Raw genomic sequence first — 25777 nt, 5'->3', positions numbered from 1 at the left:
CCAAGGTTGAGTAAGGATAGTGTTGATGTGTTATGAGGTTGTTAACCATTGTCATAGGGCAACATGTGTACTGTTAAATGAGAAACTATTTTGTTCCGTAAGCCTTCATCTAAAGTGAGAATAGCAGCACAACTGGAAGAGCGCAGTCGATGTCACTGAACTGTGCATGCAGAAATTTTTGAAATGGTGTATCTTTGGCTATGTATATTTTCACCAAAAAAAAAAAAAACAAGGTCGAGAGGGGAGATGGTTGACATGTTGTGGGGTTGTTAACCAATGTCATAAAACAATATGTCTAATACTGTTTCATGAAAAACTATTTGTTCTGTAAGCCTTCACCTGAAGTACAATAAAAAAATAAAACAAAATAAAAAAAAAAAAGAAATATGGATGTCAGCAAGGCAATGTGCAATAAACATGGGCTCGGAGCCAGAAAAACCAAAGTTCACTTCCTTGGTGTCCCACTATTTGTGTAACTTTGGGTGAGTTTCTTAACATATCTGTGAGCCTCAGTTCCTTCTTCTATAGAATAAGCATAATACTATCTACTTTGAAGGAATGCTATGAAGACTAAATATATGAAAAAACAATTTATAGAGTGTTTGTACAAAGAAGGCTCTCAAGAAGTGGTAGGTATACTACTACATGAACCAACTATTTTTTAAATGGCAAATTAAACAGGAAAAGCCAGGACTTTGAAGGCCAGGCATTGTTTCATCAATGGCTTCAAAGAAAAGAGATAAAAAAATCAAAGGAAAGCAATATCTAAGCTATTTACCAGACTTTACTAAACAGTACTGATAAAGAAATAAAACCACTCTCTTCACCTTCGATTGTGATTCTTGTATCTTGACTCAGAATAACTATCATATGAAGGAGAATACTTCTGATGCTTTGAGTAAAGGGTCCCTTCTTTACTCTGAGAGAGTGAAACAGATTCACTTTTCCTACAAAGAAAATAAAAGCTGGTTAAACATTCAAAGTCTCTATTAAGAGAAAAGATTTTAAATAATGTTTAACAATAATACAAGATAAACTCTAGAAAACAGAAATTATGAAATAACTGTTACGAACTCTTTGAGAGAGAAAGGCATTCAATCACAGAAAAGGATTTAAATAAACACAAAATCTCCACATCAATGAATGTGAACACAGACTTAAAACTGTTGGGTTTAGATGAAAGAATTATAAATAACTTTTTTTCTATTTCCAAACTTACTAATGTTATATGCTATATTTTGTACAAGTAGAGGTGGAGGAACTAATAGCACAACAATTTAACAAGAATTACTGTATACTATAAATGCAATAGTTTGAATTTGCCATAAAAGCTCCTTCTAATTCCTTTTATTTACTTAGGGTTTATATTTTCAAAAACCAATTTACCTCTCTACTCTGGCTGCAAACCACCTATGTGGTATGGAAATTTGGTGTAAAAAGAGTAAAGGAAAGGACCAAAGAAACATTTGTTTTTGGTTTACTTGTGAATCAGGTAAGTTTTTCTGTTTCATGTTTTGGAAATTTTTTTTAATACTTTTATTTTTTTAAGTAAATAGCTGTGTTTAATACAGGTATATATTTTAGAAGTTAAAAGACTGTTTTTCAAATTGTCAAGAATGAAAATTATGTCTATGTTAGTATCATGATACACAAAGCCATTTATAAATGCAATTACTTCCTATGTACCCTGAGATCAGTTTTTACATAACAAATTGAAAGTAATAAATTTATTTTGGTGTTGCGTGATACCATCACAAATGTGTTCATAGCAGATGACAAAATATAAAAATGCTCCAACTGGTAGTGTGTAGTACAAAAACAGTAAATACACAAACTAAATCCATTCTACATATATCAAAAAAAATTAAATACATTCTTTTATAAAGAGATTCTTACTTAGAATCTCTGATTAAGAATTAAGTAACCCATTTATACTGCTAAGTTTATGCTCTAATATTTCAGAAGTAGAATGTATTTTTTCAAAATAGACCAATTAGTTGCAGGAAAGCATCAATGTTCACAGTATGAAAGATACTATACAGTCTAATCTAATCAGAATTTCTAAAATGCATTGGATATCCTAAAGTGTTTGATTTTATTTAACTCTAGTTGGACTTTAATATTATTTATAGAAGGTTATTAATAATTTCATTAAGAGCTAGTTTTTTGACAGGTTTAGGATACAGGCTCTCTTCTCTTCTCTCAGTCTCAATAGGCCCAGGTTTTAATTTCCATTCAAATACTTGTTGTTGTCATCGAGTCAATTCCAACTCATGGTGACCTCATGTACTACTAATTCCCAAATTCATGAGTCAGTCTAGATGTCTCCTTTGAGCTCCAGACCAAAATAATTTGCCCTAAGTCCTGGTCTTCTTCTGGTTTCTTATCCCAATAAATGGGTATCATCATCCACACAGCAGCACAAGTCAAATGGCTGTAACTCATTCTCCTTGCTTCCACCTCTCATCTACTGTATTTGGTCTACCCTTAAGATTTGATTTTACTACCTAAACAGCTCTCAAAGTCTTCTACTTCTTTATTAACACTGCTGCTTTCCTAGTTCAAGCTATTATTATCTCTTGCTGGGACTACTACGATAACTTGCCTATCAGTCTCTCAGCATCCAGTCCAGTTTCCTGCCAATTCAGTCTATACAAAACATCCAAAATGTATTTTAAAAATAAGACACGACACAAATACAATCATGTCACCCACCCTGCCTAAAAAACTCTTTAATGACTTCTCATTGCTCCTAGAATAAACTCCAAAATCCTTAAGGTCTGCAATGCCCTACCATCCCTGAATCACCTCATACCATTCTGCTCTTTGCTCTCTGCCTCCAGTCACCTTGGGTTTTCGTTCTTGTTTTTTTCTTAAATATGTCACGCTCCTGTGTACTTCAGGGCCTTTGCCTGTATTGATCTGCCCCTTCCTGACCTCCTTTACATCACTAACTTCTTCTTATTCTTTAGGACTCATGATAAGCTTTATTTACTCAGGGAAGACCTCTCTGATCTTCCTGTACCTTCAGACTAATCAAACTCTTAGGTTACATACCTCATAGACGTGTTATTTTCTCATCTCAGTTTGTAAGTGTTCATTCACTTAAGTGAAGATTTGATTAATATCTACCTTCCCCATAGACTGTAAACTTATAACTGTATTCTCAGTATCCAGAACAGTGCCTAGGAGCATAGTAGCTACTCACTGTATATTTTCAGAATGAATGAATATTAACCTATCTGTTTCAGCTCTGGTCCTCAGCTGTTTCACAAAGTCTGGAGGATGTTGCCGCTGGTGGTCATATAGTGTTGCTAGGGGAGCTCCTGAAGCAGTGATGGCATCTGAGATGTGAGTTCGAGTCAACTCTGCCATCTAAACATAACACACACACAACAAATCCAAGAGTAGATACAGAAAGATAATGTCACAGAAGAACTGAGAGCAAGCACAGTGTCTTGAAAAAGATTGTTGGACTGAGGTCAAGCAAATTCTGCCACTAACAGATGAAAGATTGTTGGCAAATCACTTAACCGTTTTAAGTCTCAACAGTTTCATTTTATAAAAATGAAGAGTTGGACTACATGATTTCTAAAGGTTTCACCTAGCTATAACAATATATGACTTGGATTGCACAGAAAACCTTTAAGTCATATAAGCCATAGGAAACCAAAAATTAAATCTTCCTTCAAGTCAATTCAATTACTATTTCCTCTGTAAGACTCTTCTGGCCAACAATATGAAATACATTTTCCCTACTCTTAACACTATTGCAATTGGTATATGTATTATTCATTGGTACTTATTCAATCATTGTCTTAAGATAGTACTTCTACTGATGACTTTTAAGTGTTTTTGAAATCTTTGTCAATGTTCTCTAATAAGCTGATTAAAATTTTCTTGAGAAAATAGACTCTACTGTATACTTATTTGCACACTCCCATAGTCCAACATACAGTAGGTTCGTGGATTTTTAATAACTGAATCATGTCACAAATAGTCCTAACTTTTGTTTAAAAAAAAAGACAAGAAAAAACAAAGTATGTTACAAAATATGTAACTGCTGAAATAAATTGAAACTATAGCTACAGATTATGATATCCTACATAAAGACAGCAGTAAAACTATTTCTGGCTTTATCCTTGGTACAATAAAAGAAAAGACACTAACATCATCTTTATACAAAGAAGATCAATGGCTCCCTGGGGCCAAAGTTGGGGACTGACTTCAAACAGGCATGAAGGAACTTTTGGGGGTGATAGAAATGTTGTTTCTTTACTAGGGTGGTGTTTACAGATACATGTATACATCTGTCAAAACTCATCAAAGTATATACTTAAAATGGATGATTCTGTTTAATGTAAATTATACATCAATGAAGTCAGTTTTTTTAAAAAGCTTACTAGATGGCAGAAATTTAGTGTTTCTCCGTCTTTTTTCTGTCTCTATATCATTTACACGTATAATACACTGTAGTCAATGGTACCTCTTATTTCAATAGAGTATGGTTCCCTACCTACTGAGGGTAACTGATTAAAAGTATGCATTTGCTAGATATTAGAAACCCATTACTACTAAGACCAAAGTGAGTCAGACTGACTGAAAAGAACTAAAACAAAAAGGGTTCTTAATGGCTCTTACCTCACAGATTTGGCGTGCTGCATCCGTGGTAAGGCGAGCAGTCTCTGTTTGCTGAGCTGCTATTTTACATGTTGCCTCCTGCAGGACTTCAGTTACTTCCCGTTGTGATTTAACTACCTGCTTTAATGACTCTGCATGAACCTATAAATAAAAGACGGTGAAAAGAGAACTTATGTTTTAGCTCCCCCATCCCAAGTTAGCTTTTAATTTATAAAATTGTTTCATGAAATACTTGACTAATATCTGGATTTCATGGTTTGAGTCTTAACACTACTGTTTACCAGTTGATGTGTCCACAGACAAGTAACTACTATGTACCTTGGTTTCCCCTTCCCTAAACTGGGGATGATAATTTTTCTCTACTAATTTCACAAGGTTGCTAAAAGAATCAAATGGCATGAAGTTATCACATATATGGTAAAAGACTAAAATATTATTTATGTCTTTTCTGATTCATTCCTATATAATTAAAGAACACTAAATTTAGGTTTAAAGAACCAGTTCTTAAGGCAAAATATGTCACCTGTGCTGCTTTGTTTCGGGTTTCTTCTAATTGTCTCTGGCTCTCCAGAGCCTCTTGTTCAGCCTTCAACTTCAAAAGGGCTAAGTCTCTTTCATGGCGTTGCTGCTGTGCCTTCAAAATAAAGAAATGATAAATATTAATTCTAAGAATTTTAACACAGTAACTAAAATAAATGCAATGTTATTTTCCTAATACAAATCACTTGAAGCAACAAATTAAGACCTTAAAGGAAAAACATGATATTTATCAGTCACTTGTCATTTATCAAAATATTTAATGACCACCTACTTTGCCTCAAATAATGCAGTAACAGAAAACATTTCCAAAGCATACAGGACTAAGAACTGATACCAAAAACCTGGTTATAAAGCAAAAGCTATAGCACCTCCTTGGAAAATGTCCTACAGGTAAAACTACGCCCTATGTATAAAAAAATCAAGATAATGCTTCACACCTCACAATTTTATGATTCCTTTACTGTGTTCTGAAGGAACAGTTTCAAACTAATGTTGCCCAGAAGAAGGTCTCTCTTTCACCAGGACCCTTTCCATACAATCTGGTATCTATATATTTATGTCTCTTCTGGAATAGTGCTAAATAGTCTACGTTCTCTAGAGGTGGTAAGGCTATATATAAAGTTACATAATGCCCTGTTCAAATCAGAGACCCAGAATTATGTATCCTTTAACTCATCGTTAAAGTTCTTTCAAACAGCATAGAAAAGAGAGAAAACCCACAAAAAGCTAAAGAGAAAGAAAATTCCGCAAGTACCTTTATGATCTGCGCCAGAGACACACTCTCCTGCTGAGCAAGTGAAATGCCTCGAACTCTTTCTACATCTGATAGTTGGCGCATGGACTCCTCGATGGCACTCAAATAATTGAGTTCTGCTGCCAAACGATGCTGGAGGCCAGCAGGGGAAAAGCGCTTAGAACCTGGAGGGCGTTAACAATTGTCAAATGCAAAAGTTCACATGAAATTATATCTCAGATTTCTAATATTTATTTCTCACTTCAACAGCCAAAAACCAAATGTGCTTTCCTTTGAAGGGAAGACAGTTACTTCTTTTATATATATACGTGTTTGTATATATATGTGTACATACACATAAACACTTAGGATTACATATATGGAATACATTTTTCAAGTGTGTTTCAACCAATATTTAATGTTGGCAATATGGGAAAAAAAAAATACCACTCTTGAATTTCTCACACTTTCTTCAACACTTAATTTCCTGCATAATTTTTGTTTAATACTTCAAAAAGTAATCTTCAGAAAAAAATTACTCTTATTTTAAAACTTACAACCGCGCCGATCTACTTGCCTGGTGTTGAAGCCATATCTGTAGTTGTTCTACTAGCAGTTAGGTTAATATCTGTGAAAGCTGCATTAGGTTTAAATGCTGTTGTAGTTGGAGGTATTATTACTGAGGGCTGAGTCTTTTCCAACGAAGTTCCTGGAAGGTCAAACTGCAACAATTTCTGGGAACTTGGAGACAGAGGAGAAGTCGGAGTTTTCTGAGATCTTCCCTTCTCTGATGAGACACTAGAAGTTTTGTTTCATAAAGACATTTGAAAAAGGAAAACTACCCTCAAGAACAAGCCAAATAATTCATAAGAACAACATGCATAACTTTCTATTACATTAACTTGCACAAACCCTGCCGCAATGAAATAGAAAGGCAGTCTCCTGATTAGACTGGCACTTAACCCTTTCTTCTACCATGTACATATATCATTGTAGTATAAAATAAAATCTAAAATAGCTAGACCTTACAGAGCAATAAAATTACAGTCATATATAAAAGTCAAGGTCAAGCCTATCTTATAAAACTGTCTTAAAATATGTCTCTGAAAGAGAATAAAATGTCAAGATTTGTATTTGTAACCAGTTGTTGTGCCAACTTGTAGCAACCCCATGTGTGACAGAGTAGAACTGTGCTTCACAGGGTTTTCAATGGCTGATTTTTTTGGAAGTAAATCACCAGGCCTTTCTTCCACGGCGCCTCTAAATGAATGAACTCGCATATCCAACCTTTTGGTTAGCAGCTGAGTGCATTACCATTTACACCATACAGGGATGCCCTATTAAAAACTTAGAAATGACAAAAGTTTTCCTTTTTTTTTTTTTTTTTGTTATTTCTCTTAACTCAAAAGACTCATAGCAAAAAATTATTTTCATATTATGCATCTCTAAGTATTTAATATATGTCCATTTGTTTCCACCCACCTTTTAATGCTATAGTTTTTCCTGAGCTTTCTAATAAGAAGTAACTTCTCAGAGCAGTTTGATAGTAACAACTCTTTGGACAGCATTTAATTCAACTCAAGGCACATGTCTAGCCCCTCAAAGCAGGAACCATATACTATTCTTTTATATTTTTCTCTTAATAACAAGCAGGCTGCCTTGCACTGAATATTTATTTGTTGAATAAATTATTCAAAGATACTCTATGAAGGATATTAGCACAGTTAACATACTAAAACAAGTTTGCTTTTAGCTTTTAATAAAATGATGAGATAGTTTCAATGATAAGAATTTCTCTTATACCTAGCATGAAAACATTTTTTAAAAAATGTCTTGAGGCACTAACTTGTTTTAATTTCCTATTGATGGTTTAGGGAAACACTACTTGTAACAGTCTGACAATTTCAATTATGGAACATAAAAAGAATTATCATTACTTCTATTTCCAAACAGATTTCCATTAAAGAATTTCAATATGGTATCAAACAAAACAAAGTGCTTTGTTTGACTGTCGCTTTATGGTTTTATAAAATGAATTTATAATTGCTTTGTACAGAAGATTCACCTAGAATGGCACTTCCAAACATATGTTTCTAAGAATAAGTTTGTCATAAAAAAAAATCAATAAAGAAATAAAGGGGAAAAGGTTGGGGGCAAAGAGTGTCTACAACCAAACAAGTTTAAAAAAAAATAGGTTAAACAATTTATTTTTAAAAACTGGAGGAGGTCTTATCAAAGCCTCAAAATACTTTATCCACCATGAATCTCCATGGGCTAGGGTGAGCGGGGCCTAGACTATAGTACGAGGCAGTCACCAAACTTATTTGGCTATGGATTCTTTCTCAGAAATGTTTAACTTTGTAGACTTTGCCAATTAAGTCATCAAAGTTTCTTTTGAGGAAAGGAAAAGTTTTCTGAATTCCAAAATCACTGATAACTTAAATTCAATTTTAAATATAACAACTATGGTATTAATGATGCAACATTATTTTGCAACATTAAAGCATTAAAAATGGTAGTACCTGCATGTGACACTGTACTCAAAAAAGCACAAAGTTAGTTCAAAAAATAAATAAATCCATGTCTTCACAGAGCTTAAATTTCCAGAAAGACAAAACCTATGCGGCAGATAAAATATCACATGGACAACTGAGTAGGACCCATACATGAAGCAGTAACTGAAGGTTATTTATGAGCATCAGGCTAAGTGCATAATATAAAAAATAAAAAAAAAAAAGATTTAAAAAAAAAAAACCAGAATGTGCAAGTTCCATAATCAGTATAAGAGATAAGACTCTGCTTCAAATCAGTTTGGGAAGATAGTAAGAATCACTGAGATTTTAAAATCTGCTTGAATGGTTTAGTAAGTTGAACAAGAGAGAAACCTTTAGAGGAAGAAATAAACATCGAGACCAAAAGAATGCTAACTAGTCACACTAAAAGAGTACAATACAGTTGAGAAGCAAAAGCAGATAAAAGAAATGAGTTCGTAGTGGCCTAGTAAAAACACTACAAATAGGTTCTTAGCATTGCTCTGTGGGGTAGCTGTGGGCTTCAAAAGCACTCCAAAGAGGGAAGTAGCTTGGTCAAATGATTGAGCCAAGAAAACAACTGTGGCAATGGCTTTTAGGATAGAAAGGCAGCTGTGCCAGAGGCAGAGGATTTCTGAAGGAGAGGTTGTTGTAACAGTTTAGGTGACAGATGACCGTATCCTAAAATACGGATTAAAAAAAAGACAAAAGACAGTTGTCATCAAGTCAGCTTGAACTCATGGTAACCTCATGTGTGTCAGAACAGAACAGTGTTCCACAGGGTTTTGATGGCTGATTTCTCACAAGTAGATCACCAGGTCTTTCTTCCCAGGCACCTCTTGGTAGACTTGAACTTTCAACTTTTCATTTAGCAGCCAAGCACATTAACTGTTTGTACCACCCAGGAGACTAGAGATATAAACAAAACTACAGACCCTATGCAGAAAGTACAGAAGTTTGTAGTAACCTGGGCATGCAAAGTTAAGGGGAGTGCAAAGCTGAAATTTACTAAATGCATTCCTTGAATATCAATGATATTGTAACTTTAATTATATATGAATTACAGTATAAAACATATATTGTTTTACCTCACAGAATGTCCAGAAAGATCCTCCAACATGCTCTCAGAGTCAAGAGTCTGCTCATAATCTTTAACAGAATGTTTGCTACTGGTCCCAGGTTTCTTTCCTTGATAGGAGCCACGTTCTGAGCCAGATTGTATTTTTTCCTCATCAAGAACAGAGTTTTGAACATTTCCAGTAAGTGAATCCAACCCTGTAGAGTAAATTTCTTATAAAGCTGATTCCCATTATTGGAAGCTACTGAGAGACAACTGATATCCAGATTTCAATAAATAAAAGGTACAGACCAGAATATTTAAAAATTGCCTTATACTTAAAATTTGTTTTCATATCTAAAATAAAAAGGCTCACCTTTCTGCCTCCATTTAAGGAAAATGAAGTTTCCTCCACTAATATCCACCACTTGCTATTAAAAAAATAAATTTGTCCTTAACTGGTAATAAAAGACAAGTATATTAAGCAAGAATAAAGTACTACTTTATCTCTATAAAAAAGTAACCAAAAAGAAGTTTTTTAAGAATAAAATCCAAAGCTGGGAGAAAACTGATACACTCATCAGCTGCCAGTAGAACTACACAATCCTTTTGAAAAACTCTAAGGCAAGAACTATATAGCCAGATTCATAAAAATGTTCATATTCTATACCTCAGTACAATCTTACTTATAGAGTTATATAAACATCAAAAAGATTATTCAAACAAGTAAAAATTATGAATTATATATAACTTTCATAATTTAAAAAGTCTCAATCTACATTTCCAAGAGAATGACTGTCTAAATTACGTACATAATAGTAACTTGAACATTTAAATAGCATTTTGCAGTTTAAAATACTTTCCATATATACTATCTTACTGCTCTTAAATACCTATGAAGTGGGTGCCAGATCCCCAATTTACTGCTGAGGTAACTAGGGATCTATGAGGCTAAATAACTTGCCTAAGGATATACAGTCAATAGCAGAAACAAGACATAAACCCAAGCCTCATGACTCTATGTCTAGTGCACTATTCACTTTAATGGTATGTTGAAGCAGCATCAAGAGGAAGTGCTTATTATTGTTTTTTAAAAAGAAGTAGAATACAGAACCTCATGTACATATTAATAGCAGCTAAATTTTTAAACAATATAGATATATGGTTAAAGATGAGAAGAAAAAGGATAACTGAAAAAAATCATGCTATATTATGGTGTACTGACAGTGATACAGTGAACAATTTTTCATTTAAAATTTGGTTAAAAATGAGAAAATAGCCATAAGTATATGAAAAAAATGAAACCTGATTATCAAGCAAAGAAATGCAAATCACATCAATGTGATGTCATTTTTCATTATTAGATTAGCAAATATTTTTTAAAGTAATAACACCTAGTATCATAGACAGAGGAAGGGATATTCACACACTGTTTTTATGGGAATGTAAACTGGTATATCCTTTCTGGAGGACAATTTAAGATATGTATAAAAATAATTTTGCATCCCCTTTAACTCAGAAATTCCACTTCACTTACAGCAATTCATTGTAGGAAGCTATTTAAAGATGTGCACCATAAATTAGACATAAGAATATTGATTACACTATCATAATCGGGGGAGGAGGTAAACAGAAATAATCTAAGGGATTACTAATCAATGAGAAAGAACCTTATAGTCTAAAATTTATTTATGATCCCTGGGTTAGAAAAGTAAGCTGGCTACCTCTAGTATTTTTATAGTAAAGATGCACTGATTTAAAATAAGAACACTTTAATCATTTAATATTGTTCTTCGAAAATAAATACACAATTTAAAAATTGTTCTTCACTACAAACAACTAGAAATTGTAAGCAATAGAATGGTCTATGTAAGAAAGACCTATACTCCAATCAACGAACCCATATACAAAGAAAATGTTTTGTCCCTACATTAAAAGACTGCCAAATGAAAGTAGCTTGACATGTTTTAAATATAAGTCAAAAGAAATTTTTTTCTTATGATTCCCACTTTAATCTACCAAGTACTTTCAACTGCAATGCGAAAGGCGGCATCTGCAGTAGTTTTCATACAGAGCACACAGACATTCTTTCATCACCAGGTTGAGAATATACAATAAAAGTTACACTGATTTTAGAACTTGGAGAAACTAAGTTTAAGAAGATGCTGTGGAGACTGGATTTTTAGGCACTATAAGAAGGGATCAGGGAAACTGAAAGCCACAAAACGCTACCTACACTTCATCTACTCATGTTTCAGATTAGAATTTTTAAAAACCTATGTTGAATCATATTGATTATACTCATACATTCAATATATCAAGATATTTTAAAGTTGTCCAGTATGCTGTAGTACAAGATAAATTGTGTAGTATACTGCAGCACAAATACAGTTTTCTGCATGTGACGCATTTCTTTATCTGCAGTAGACTGATCTGGAAGTCAGACTTCAGAATCCAAGCTTTGCCAATAACTAGTTGGTGACTTTAGGTGATACACTAACATAACAAAGTATAACGTTTCCAAGATAAAAGAGACGAGCAAGATCAAGATTCCCCAAACTATGTTCAGCTGAAATTCTAATTCCATAACATGCTGACTGAAGAAATGATTCTATGGTCAAATAAATTTGGAAAATGCTTCATACAATAGCCTAATCCCTGTCCTAAGATAAATAATGCATATTAGCATGTTAAAAGCGTTGATTATAGGCAAGAAATCTGTTTCACTTTAAAAGCATTTTCCAAATTTATGGGACCATAAAGCTCAGAACACCTGTGAAACAGCCTATCCCATTGTGAACCAGTATTTAACAAGAAAAAGACAGAGTGTGGAAATGCTAGTAAAATGACCTCCAAAGTTCCTACCTAAAACTTTCAGAACACTTCCAATCTGCAAGACAGTTATACTAGGTTAATGATTAAAAAAATAATAACTTAAAAAAAAAAATTCCTCCAGCCTCTCATATTGGAAGTATAAATTGGCATTAGCTTTCTGAAGGGCTATTTGGCAAAATGTATTAAAAATTTAAATATGGCATATTCTTTGCTCCACTATTTCCAGGATTTTTCCCAAAAGAAAAGAGGGAGATTAATGCACAAAGATGTACTTATTGGCATATTCAATGCAGCAGTATTTATAATGGCAAAAAGAAAAAGAAAACAACCTAAATGTTAAGCAATGGGAAACTGATTAAACTATAAATATTCAAATAGAACACTATGTAGTCATTACAAAGGGCAATGTAGATACATACTTACTAACAAAGAAAGATACCTATAACCTATTAACAGAACAAAACACCATACACAATGTGATTCCATGCACATAAAATTTCCTATTTACATATGCCTACAAACTGAAAGGATTCTTACTAAAAATGTTAGCACTGCTTACCTGTAGGTGGAAGGACAACAGGTGATTTTTTATTTTTGAATATAGTTTTCTGTATTTAACCATTTCTTTAAATTGATTCGTCCCACCTCCACCTTCCCCCTTTTTTTAACTCAATGATCAGGGTTTATTTTTATAATTAGAAAAAACAATTTTGGAAACAAAACTATTTCCTAGCTAGAAGCCATCCTGTGAGTTTAACAGGCCTTTCTTGGCCTTGACAATTGGTCTCTATTAGCCTGGAGCAACAGAAGAAGAACCAGAGTCAGGAATAGAGAGGAGCAGGAAATGGAATATGTGGCTAATTGCCTCCATAAACAACTGCCTCCTGTGCCATGAGACCGTAAGAACTGGATGGAGCCTGGCTACCATTACCGAACATTTTGATCAAAGATTCCATAGAAGAATCCTGATCAAAAGGGGGAAAATGTACAACATACTTCAAATTCTCATGGACTCCAGACTTTCAGGAGCCATGGGGGCTAGATGAATCCCTGAAACTATTACGCTGAGATGTTCTTTAAAACTTAAACCAAAAATATTCCCCAAAGTCGTCTTAGCTAAACTAGAAAAAAATGTATACCTTGAACACTGCTCTTTCAAGAGCTATCTATATGGGATCAAACAGGAACATTAGTGGGCACTGAATTTATGTTAATGGGGGAGAAACAACTCAGAAAAGGAGGGTGAGAATGGTTGCACAACTGGAAGAATATAATCAATATCACTGAATTGTACATGTAGAAACAGTTGAATTGGTGTATGTTTTGCTGTGAATATTCTCAACAACAAAATAAATTAAAAAAAAAAAAAAGGAGGCCTTTGCCTAATCTCACCTCTAGGTCTATAGAGTAAATTACAGCCAGGAGTAAAACTGAAGGGATTGAACAGTATCTCAATCACTCAAAAATATTTACTGTTGCCAGTGCCCAGTACTTAGCATAGAAAGTATACACATTCTCTCCATTAATTTCATTTAAGCTTCAATATTACCATAAGAAGTATCTATTATTATTATTATTATTTCTACTTTAACAGATAAGAAAGTTCGAGTATTATATTTAATGACACACAGAGATATACGTGATATACTATTAAGTTAAAAAAAGGCAGCTATAAAGCAATATATATTTCTTTTTTTTTTTTTAAATGTGTATATGTGTGTGGTTGTACATATATACTGGAAAATAGGTGCCAAAAATGTTAATAATGGTTATGTCTGAGCTGAAGGATCAACACTGATTTGTATTTGTATTTCTTGTATAATTGTTTAAAATTCATAGTTTATTCAATGCAAATGTATTACTTTTATATTCAGAAAAAGATGTAAACCACTATATATCAAAAGGTATTACTTCAATCATAAATAAATGAGAGAGCTAATTAAATTATTATTATAAAGAAATTCACATAACTTCTTATGGAATCAAATCACAGCTTTATATCACCACCACAAAATCAGTGGTAAGAGAATCAAGTTCCCATGCGGAATTCCACTTACGTTCTATCTTTTCTTTTTTTCCTTTCTTTCCTTTAGAAGAAGTAGATGAACGAGATGATGCAGCAGAATGGGCCCCTGACGAATGCTGGGAAGTAACGTCCACAGAAGAAAGATACGCAGACTTTCTGCTAGAATGCTCCTCTTGAATGCCTACACTGCTACCACCAATACCGTCCAAGAATAGGTAATAGAAGGTAAAGAAAGAAAGAAGTCTTACAACACAGTTAAAACTATAAATATATAAAAATTTATTTAATCACTAGGATAATATAACTATAATCAAGGATGCCTTCCATTTCTCTTATTTATTTTCTGATTACCACTAAGCCTGGACTCCCTGGGTGGCACAAATAGTTAAGCGCTCAACTATTAGCCAAAAGGTTGGTGGTTCAAACTCACACAGAGGCACTTCTCTGAAGACAGGCCTGGCAATCTGCTTCCAAAAGGTTCCAGCCTTGAAAACCCTGTAGAGCAATTCTACTCTGCTCACGTGGGGTCGTCATGAGTTGGAACTCAATGACAACTGACAAGAAGAAGAAGCCCTGATTATTCCTTATGGCTCCATTTACTACTGAAAAAACCTCAGGTGAGTTATTTACTCAAGTGAAACCAATAAAAATATATATTTCAGATACTTAAGAGAACAATATATAATGCTGGATACTGGAAAATTTTTATTCAAATATATAATTTCATGTAACTATTTTCCCCTGATAATCTCATAGAGAACAATACTTCAATATGTTCAACTTCTACATGAAAATAAAATGCATTCAAATCATACTGACTGGTAACCAAAAGTTCTGATTTAAAAATTTAATCTTTTTGTTAGAGCTCAAAATTAAAAACTATACTTTTCCTGATATAATTTTAATAATACTTTTTATATTAGCACAACTAGATTTAACTAATTTTTATAAGATCATCTAATCATTTTGTGGTATGTGAAGAAAATGATATCCAACATGAATGACTACAGATTAATTTATAGGGGAACAAAACTTAGGGAGGAAATTTTTCCTGCAAATTTTGATTCACTTATTATGTGACTTTTTACAAGTAACTTCTGTGCTTTAGTTTTCTCCCTAAAATGGGAATAATAATAATTAACATATCAGGCTGCTGTAAATAAGAATGAGTTAGTATTGTTAAGGACCCTCAGTCCTCTCAGGGTCTTGCATATTAAGTGCTCGATAGAGCACTGTTATCATTATTGTAACTATTGTTATTTTTCAAAGCACTGAAAATTTTAGATGTTTTCCTGATTATAAAAATAAAATTACTGATTAAGGGGGAATCACAGAGACAAGGATCTATCTGATCTTCCTCAGTTTAATCACAGAAAACCATTTCTTCATGTTCTTACATTAGTATACTATGTAATAGTTTCCCAATATTATTATCTCGTGGGGATTTACAGATCGATTTAATTTCACAATAACCTATACTCTCCTTACTACGTGCAAGACCCTGTTCTAAGTACTTTGTATTTCAATGAACACTCGTAACAATTCTGTGGGAAAGGTACTATTATTTTCTTCGTTTTACACAGAAGGAAACTAAGATCAGGAAGGTTAAGCAACATGTTCAAAAGCAAACAACTAATAATCGGGGGAGTCAGGAATCAAATGCAGGCAGTCTAGATACAAAGGCTATGCTTTTAATCATTATATGCAGCCTGCATATATATTTTTAAACAAGTAAAATTTGACTAATGTTCAGAACACAGTTTTCATTTATACATTTTTTCACTCTTCAGATTTTATTCCACATTGTCAACATATTCTTACGTAAATTCAAGAGCTGATTTTTTTTCTGTCAAAGTCCCACTCTCTGGAGAGGAAACAAAGTCATCTTCATACGAAACACTGCTTAGAGGGGTTTTGATGGTATTCAAAGGCCGCAATGCTGATGCTCCTCTTTCCAATCTGTCTTCAAAGCCTGTCAAAAGTAATAAATGAAATGTGGTTAAAATAAAAAAACTATAACCAAAGCATTCCAAATCTAGGAGATTAATAGCATGGACTTATGAATGTTTTTCTTTGCTTTTATCAACACCTTCTTTTACTTTACCTTAATATGTAACAATATACGTATAACTTTTTATTAGGGAAATCTTCAAACATACATGAAAGTAGAGAAAATAGCATAATGAACCCAATGTATCCATCACTCAGCTTTAACAGTTATCAAATACGTGACCACTCTTGTTTCAACTAAACCTCCTACTGTCCCATTTGCTACTCTCCCCTCTGATTATTTTGAAGCAAACCTGAGATAACATATCATTACATCCCTGAATACTTCAGTATAACGATAAAACGTTAATAAAAATCTAACAGAATTTCAGAACAAATCCAATTTTCTTAAGAAGAAAAAAAGGTGTTAATTTAAGCATCTTGCTTTCATCAAAAGAAATCAAAGCCTAGACAGCCCAACATGGCAGCTTAGTCAGACATACAATGTTGTCATTCTACAGCAAAGACCAGAGAAATCAAGTGAAACAGATACAGATGACAATCCTGGAACCCTGAGCATCAAATGAAAGAATAAAGAATTATATCAAATACCGACTGGAAGAAGAAACAACGACAACAGTGAACGAGGAGAGATACGGAGCAGAGGTGCCCTGCCAGCCGGCCCGGCACAGATGGAAGCAAAGTCAGCAGCGATCTAGTGTGAGGAGCACAGGAAGGTCACCCGCAATAACCCCGCAAGTCCAGCGAACAGCAACGAGCACTTCGCTGCCTGCTGCTGTTCCGCCCATCCAGTGACAGTTGGTGAGTGCTCCCATGCTACCAGACCAGAGATCAGAAGAGCACACTCACCCTGCCCATTCTGATATACTGAAACAAAAAATCAGGACAAAACAAACAAGCATACAATCAATAAATAAATACACAAATAATTAAAATAACACCTTAATGCCTTGAAGACAGAAGACAATAATAAATTTCACAAAAACACAGGACAAGCTGGCTCAAACAAGTGAGCAAAATAAAGAAAAACAAAAAAAACCTTCCAGAGAAAGAAACAGTAATAGAACTACCTGAGAAGGAATTTAAAAGGCTTATATTAGGATCCTCAAAGAGATCAAGGAAAACACACACAGACACACACACAAAATCCTAGAATTCAGGAAAACAATATAAGAACAAAATGACAAACTGAACAGACAATTAGAAACCACACAAAAACAAGAAGTAGAAATTCAGATTAACAACAAAATATCAGAAATGGATAACTCAATGGAAGGACACAGAAGTAAAACTGAATCAACAGAAGAAACAATGAAATACAGGACAAATCCCTTGATACTAATTTCTTTGAGGAACAATCAGAAAAAAAGAATGAAGAAAGCTTAACAGTTATGTGGGACACTATCGAGAGGAATAATTTACATGCAATAGGAATTCTAGAAAAAGAGGAAAAAAAGAAAAGTACAGAGAGAACTTATGAAGATATATTGGCTGAAAACTTCCCAAATATCATGCAAGACGAAAAGGTTACCATTCAAGAAGCTCAATTAACCCCAGAGTAGACTCCATGAAAAAAATCACAAAAACATATCATAATCAAACTTTCCAAAACCAAAGACAAAGAAAAAATTCTGAAAGCAGCCATGAAAAAATTTCACTTACAAAGGGGCACTAATAAGACTAAGTGATGAGTTCTTGTCAGAAACCATGCACGCAAAACGACAATGGGACGACATACATAAAATCCTGAAGGAAAGGACCTGCCAGCTAAGAATCATATATCCAACAGAACTGTCTTTCAAAAATGATGGTGAAACTAAGGCATTCTCAGATAAGCAGACACTAAGGGAATTTGTAAAAACCATACTAGCCTTACAAGAAATATTAAACAGAGTCCTCTGGATAACGAGCCAATGATATCAGACAACAATGTGAGATAAAGACATATGACAACATCACCCAGACACCAACCCAGATAAATACCTCACAAAAGCAAAATAAAACTAAAAAACTGACTACAAGGAACCAGAAAAATTAAGCTGTAAACAGCGACAATTTCAAAATAAAAAGTAGGGGATAAAAGATGTAGTTATAGAACTTCCATAAGGGGAGGAAGTCAAGGTGATTTTAAGATACAACACACTGTTTTCATTTTAAGGGGATTAAGGTAAGCTTCAGAGTAATCACAAAAAAAGGAATATATTTACTCACCAAAATAAAGAAGAAGAAAACCAGAAAGATGCATTAAAGAAAAACAACAACAATGACTGATAGGAAAAGAAAACTCATATACAAAAAGAACTCACTGCAAAAAATTAAAAGGAAGAAACCGTTAATACCACAAAAAAAGTATAACAAAATGAGAGCAATGAATCCATATCTATCATTAATCACACTGAATATAAATGGATTAGATGCACCAGTCAAGAGTCAGAGAGTGGCAGAATAGATTAAAAACATGATCCATCAATATGTTTGCCTACAAGAGACACACCTTAAACACAAAGACGTAAACAAGTTCAAAATTAAAGGATGGAAAAAAATAAATCAAGCAAACAGTATTCAAAAGAGAGCATGAGTAGCAATAACAACTTCGGATAAAACAGGCTTTATATCAAAATCCATTATAAGAGACAAAGAGGGGTGTTATATAATGGTTAAAGGGTCAATCCACCAGGAAGACCTAACTATAATAAATATCTATGCATCCAATGACAGATATCCTAAATACACACAACAAACTCTAACAGAATTGAAAAGAGAAAAAGACAGTTCTACAATAATAGGAAACTTTAACATATCACTTTTGATGATGGACAGAAAACTAGAAAGAAATTCAGTAAAGATACAGAAGATCTAAATAACACAATTAACCAACCTGACCTCACGGACATAACACAGAACACATCACCTATCAGAAGCACAGTACACATTCTTCTCCAGCACACACAGATCATTCTCCAGAATAGACCACATTCTAGGTCACAAAGCAAGCCTCACTAAATTCGAAAACATAGACATAATACAAAACATCTTCTCTGACCATAATGCTATAAATATGGAAATCAATGACACAAAGAGCAAGGAAAAAAAATTAAACACATGGAAACTGCATAGCACTTTACTTAAAAAACTACTTGCTCATAGAAGAAAACAAATTTAAAAATTCTTGGAATGAAATAAGAATGACAACACAACATAACAAAACCTATGGAACACAGCAAAGCAACGCTCAGAATTAAATTTATAGTAATAAAAGCACACATCAAAAAAGAAGGAAGATCCAAAATCAATTAACTTAACCCAACAACTTGACAAACAGAAAAGGAACAGCAAAGGAAGTCCACAGTCACCAGAATTAAGGAAACAGTGAAAGATCAGAGCAGAAATAAATGAAATAGAAAACAGAAAAAACAATAGAAAGAATCAACAAAACTTGAAGTTGGTTCTTTGAGAGGATCAATAAAATTGACAAACCACTGGCCAAATTAACAAAGGAAAAAAACAAGAAGACACAAATAAACAAAATAAGAAATGAAATGGGCGACATTACAACAGAACCGACCAAGATAAAGAGGATTAGTACAGAATATTATGAAAAATTGTACTCCAACAAATCTGAAAACTTAGAAGAAATGCACAAATTTCTAGAAACACACTATCTACCTAAACTAACACAAGCAGAGGTAGAAAACCTAAATATACCCACAACAAAAGAAAAAACTGAAGATGTCATTAAAAAAACAAAACAAAAAAAGCCCCGGCCCAGATGGCTTCACTGCAAAGTTCCACCAAACATTCAAAGAGCTGATGCCAATTCAACTCAATGTATTCCAGAACATAGAAAAGGAAAGAATACTCCCTAATTCATTCTATGAAACCAGCATAACCCTGATACCAAAGCCTATCAAAGATACCACAAAGAAAGAAAATTACAGACCAATATCCCTCATGAACATAGACACAGAAATTCTCAACAAAATTCGAACCAACAAAATATCAAAAAAAAAAAAAATACATCACTATCAGGTAGGATTCATACCAGGGATGCAAGGGTGGTTCAACATTAGGAAAGCAATCATGTAATTCACCACATAAATAAAACAAAGGAAAAGAATCACAGAGTCATCTCAATTGACACAGAAAAGGCATTTGATAAAATCCAACACTTTTTCCTGATAAAAACTCTCAGCAAAATAGGAAGAGAAGGAAAACCCCTCAGCATAATTAAGGGCACATATACAAAACCAACAGCCAACATTATTCTCAATGGAGAGAGACTGAAAGCATTCCTCTTGAGAACAGGAACTAGATAAGGATGCCCATTATCACCACTACTATTCAAGATGGTACTAGAAGTCCCAGCCAGAGCAATAAGGCAAGAAAGGTAAATAAAGGGCATCCAAGTTGATAAGAAGAAGTAAAACTATCACTATTTGCAGATGATGTGATCCTATACATAGAAAAGCCCAGAGACTTCACAAGAAAGTTAATGGAACTAAAAAAAGGGTTCAAAAAAGTAGCAGGGTACAAGATCGACATACAAAAATCAGTTGGATTCCTCTATACTAACAAGGAGAACTCCAAAAAGGAAATAAAGAAAACAATACCATTTACAATAGCCTCCAAAAGGATAACATACCTAGGAATAAATCTAATCAGGGACATAAAAGACTTACACAAGGAAAACTATAAAACACGACTGCAAGAAACCAAAACAGACCTACTACATAAATGGAAAAACATACCATGCTCATGGTCTGGAAGACTTAACATTGTGAAAATGTCAATACTACCCAAAGCAATCTATACATATAATGCTATCCTGATACATATTCCAACAACATTCTTTAACAAAATGGAAAAACTAATCTCCAACTTAAATGGGAAGGAAAGAGGCCCCAAATACCTAAAGCATTATTCAAGAAGAACAAAGTAGGATGCCTCACACGTCCAAATCTCAGAAATTACTATACAGCCACAATAGTCAGTACAGCCTGGTACTGGTACAATGACAGATACACAGACCAATGGAACAGAATCATGGGTGGATGACCCAGTAAACAAGGTAAGCATAGGCTTACTTGGGCATACTTACTAACCTGCAGTGAATAATTTCACCTGTTTTTCACAACTGATATGAAACTGTTCACTACAGATTAGTAAGTATACACAAGTAAGCCCGTGCTTACCTTGCTTGCTGGGTCATCTGTCCCTGTCAAGGATTATAAATTTGAAAAGAGGTTTTGATTCTACAAAAAGGTGCTGTGGGGTTGGGAGACAGATGTCATCCATACCTAGAAGTAGAATCTTTGATGTGGTGAAAAAATGTGAACTTGTTCATTACAGATGATCTGATAAACAAGGTAAGCACCATGCTTACCTTGCCGATTGGATAATCTGCCCCTGAACAGAACTGAGAACCGAGAAGTAAACTGACCCAGCTATAGACAGCTGATCTTCGACAAAGGGTCGAGGTCCATCCAATGGGGAAGAGACAGTCTCTTTTAATAAATGGTGCTGGCAAAACTGGATATCTATTTGCAGAAAAATTAAACAGGATCCTTACCTCACACCATACACAAAAACTAACTCAAAATGGATCAAAGACCTAAATGTTAAACCTAAAACTGTAAGTTCCTGGAAGACAACATAGGGACAAAGCTAGGGGTCCTAATTTATGGTATAATGCACTAACAAACATAACCAAAAATGCACAAACAACAAAAGACAAACTAGGTAACCGACACCTCCTAAAAATTAAATACTTATGCTCATCAAAAGGCTTTATCAAAAAAGTAAAAAGAGAACCTACAGACTGGGAAAAAGTTTTTAGCAATGATATATCTGATAATGGTCTCTTGTATAAAATATATAGAACACTTCAGCAACAAAAGGCAAACAACCTAAAAACAGGCAAAGGACATGAACAGACACTTCACCAAAGAAGACATTCAGGTGGCTAACAAACACATGAAGAGATGCTCTCGCCAAAGAAGACATTCAGGTGGCTAACAAACACATGAAGAGATGTTCGTGATCATTAGCCGTTAGAGAGATGCAAATTAAAACTACAATGAGATGCCATCTCACTGCTACAAAAACGGCAATGATTAAAAAAAAAAAAAAACAGAAAACAACAAAGGCCAGTGAGGTTATAGGGACATTGAAACTCTTATACAATGCTGGTGGGATTGTAAAATGGTACAACCACTATGGAAAACGGTATCGTGCTTCCTCTAAAAGCTAGAAATAGAAATACCATGAAGACAACCAAAGACCCAAGGGAAAGATTAGTCCAAAAGACTAACGGACCACAACTACCATGGCCTCCACCAGACTGAGTCCAGTACAACTAGATGGTGCCCGGTTACCGCCACTGACTGCTCTGACAGGGATCACAACAGAGGGTCCCGGACAGAGCTGGAGAAAAATGTAGAAAAAAATTCAAACTCACAAAAAAAGACCAGACTTACTGGCCTACTGGAGAAACCCCGAGAATATGGCCCCCAGGCACCTTTTAGCTCAATAATGAAGTCACTCCTGAGGTTCACTCTTTAGCCAAAGATTAGACAGGCCCATAAAACAAAATCAGACCGATGGGGCACAACAGCCCAGGGACAAGGACAAGAAGGCAAGAGGGGACAGGAAAGCTAGTAATAGGGAACCCAAGGTCGAGAAGGGAGAGTGTTGACCTGTCGTGCGGCTGTTAAACAATGTCCTAAAACAATGTGTACTGTTTAATGAAAAGCTATTTGTTCTATAAACCTTCATCTAAAGTACAAAAAAAGAAGAAACAGAAATACCATATGATCCAGCAATCCCTCTATTAGATATATATCTTAGAGAAATAAGAGCAGTGACAGAATAGACATATGCACACCCATGTTCACTGCAGCACTATTCACAACAGCAAGAAGACAGAAATAACCTAAGTGTCCATCAACGGATGAATGGATAAACAAACAGTGGTACATACATACAATGAAATGCTATGCAATGATGGAGAACAATGATGAGTCCATGAAACATCATGAGTAAAACAAGTCAATCAGAAAATAACAAATATTATGTGATACCACTTTTATAAAAAAGTCAAGAATAGGTTTACACAGAGAAAGCAATGTTCTTTGATGGTTACCAGGGATGGGAGGAGGAGGGAGGGAGAATCACTTACTAGATAGCAGACACAGTCTGGTGAAGAGAAACGCAATACACTATATGGGGGAAGTCAGCAAAATGTGATCACAGTAAATGAAGACACTGAGGGGTATGCAAAAAACAAAGGACAACCACAGCAAATGTTATATACAATTCAGCAACAAAATAACAACCAAAAGATTTTGAATGGTTACATAGGTAGATATGTATTCTCTATAGGTGTGGGAGGGCATATGGGAGTACATGCATGTGCATATATTGTATATGCATATTTGTATGTGCTGTATATATATTCATATATATAATACAGCACATAAGGGACACAGCTATGGAAACTTCTTACACATATCCAAACACCTCGTACGCCTGAATTACTGGGCTTGAAGGCTAAAGACCATAGTCACGAGGGACATCTAGGTCAAGTAGCATAACACAGTTCATAAAGATAACGTTCTACATCCTATTTTGGTGAGTAGCATCTGGGGTCTTAAAAGCTTGTGAGCAGCCATCTAAGATACAGCTGTTGGTCTCTTCCCATCTGAAGCATATGAGCGTGAAGGAAACCAAAGACTCAAGGAAGCAATTAGTCAACAGGACTAATGGTCCGCATGAAATCAGCCTCCTCTGCCCTGAGACCAGAAGAACAAGACGGTGCCTGGCTACCACTACTGACTGCTCTGATCAGGGACACAGCAGAAGGTCCCAATTTGAATGGGAGAAAAATGTAGGACAAAACTCAAATTCTTAAAAAAGACCAGACTTACTGGGATAATAGAGACTGGAGGAACTCCAAGATTATTGCCCTAAGACACCCTTTTAACCTGGAACTGAAGCCACTCCCAGAAGACACCTTTTAGCCAAATAATAGATTGGTCTATAAAATAAACAATGACACCAGTAAGGAATATGCTCCTTAGAACAATCAAATATAGGAAACCAAACGGGCAACATCTGCCCATAAGCAAAGATGAAAAGGAAAAGAGGGGCAGGGAAACCGGAGGGACGGAAACAGGGAAGCCAGGGTGGAAATGGGGAGAGTGCTGACAGATAGTGGGGACAGCAACTAATGTCACAAAATAATTTGTGTATGAATTGTTGAATGAGAAACTAATTTGCTGTGTAAACTTTCACCTAAAACACAATAAAATGTTCAAAAAAGGAAATCAAAGCCTACCTTAAAATTACCACCTATAGAAATAAACGGCTAAACAAAACAGCATATATAGGTCTGCACAATATCATAAAGAACTGCCTAAATATGAATTCTAGGAAACTGCAATGTGATATCCAATTGAGCATAAGATGAGCAGATGAAATCAGTTTATCAAATAATATGTTCACTATGTAGGGTAGAAGTAGAAAACCACACTATTAATAGCTGACTTAAGGCTCAGCCTAACTCCTTTCAACTTGAAAATCCAAGGTCATGTTAGCACAAGATGAGTAGAATCAATCTACTGCAAGAAGAATAGAGAAAAGAACTTAAGTCAAGTTCATCACAGACAAGGAAGTTATGTTACAGGATGTCAGGGATAAGAGGGGAACTTTAGAAGTTATTGTTTCAGGACCCAACCATCAGGCTACATTACTATTCCAAGTCTGACGGCTATTAAAATTAATTTTGACAAACAGTAATAGAATTGCTTCCAAATTAGAAATGTTACTACAGCTGTCCCTCTCAATTCTTGACCACAATATTCCCAATAATTTACAAATTACACAATTCAGAAATATACTCATTTCCTATTTAAATACATAACTATAGTCACAGAAAAACCTGATACACTTAAATATTTTATACCAATCCTGAACATCACACATAAATTTCGCTAAACTAGATCAACATTTTCTACAACTACCAGTCAGCTACTGTTTTATGACAATAAGAGCTAAGAAATAAAAATTTAAAGATTAAATTACTCTAGTTGAAGTCTGCAGATAAATTAGAAGATGACAAACATGGACAACAAAAGTCTCCATTATCCTCAAATTTCTCAACATAATAAAGAGCATCTATGCAAAACCAATGGCCAACGTCATTCTTAATGGAGAGAGGCTGAAAACATTCCCCTTGAAAACAGGAACAAGACAAGGACGCCCCTTATCACCACTCATATTTAACATTGTGTTGGAAGTTCTAGCTAGAGCAATAAGGCAAGAAAAAGAAATAAACGGCATCCAAATTGGTAATGAAGAAGTTAAACTGTCCCTGTTTGCAGATGATATGATACTATACATAGAAA

General features: G+C 34.5%; 1 protein-coding gene across 3 annotated transcripts in view; it reads right to left on the bottom strand.

Annotated features, from left to right (window-relative positions):
* CEP350 (centrosomal protein 350) overlaps nt 1–25777 on the bottom strand; it is a 174643-nt gene that overhangs the window by 82844 nt on the left and 66022 nt on the right. For all 3 annotated transcript variants that reach the window (XM_023728085.1, XM_004372876.2, XM_023728084.1), the window contains 9 exons: nt 16185–16335; nt 14395–14549; nt 9534–9720; nt 6492–6712; nt 5936–6099; nt 5165–5275; nt 4642–4782; nt 3239–3375; nt 828–947 (listed from right to left, as the gene is read on the bottom strand). In XM_023728085.1, the coding sequence (XP_023583853.1) occupies nt 828–947; nt 3239–3375; nt 4642–4782; nt 5165–5275; nt 5936–6099; nt 6492–6712; nt 9534–9720; nt 14395–14549; nt 16185–16335 (1387 nt within the window). The remainder of the gene's footprint in view (nt 1–827; nt 948–3238; nt 3376–4641; nt 4783–5164; nt 5276–5935; nt 6100–6491; nt 6713–9533; nt 9721–14394; nt 14550–16184; nt 16336–25777) is intronic.

Source organism: Trichechus manatus, unplaced genomic scaffold (assembly GCF_000243295.1).
Source record: "Trichechus manatus latirostris isolate Lorelei unplaced genomic scaffold, TriManLat1.0 scaffold00021, whole genome shotgun sequence".
In the NCBI taxonomy this organism is placed as follows: domain Eukaryota; kingdom Metazoa; phylum Chordata; class Mammalia; order Sirenia; family Trichechidae; genus Trichechus; species Trichechus manatus.
The sequence above is the reverse complement of the archived record's forward strand: the minus strand, read 5'-3'. Positions and strand labels throughout refer to the sequence as shown.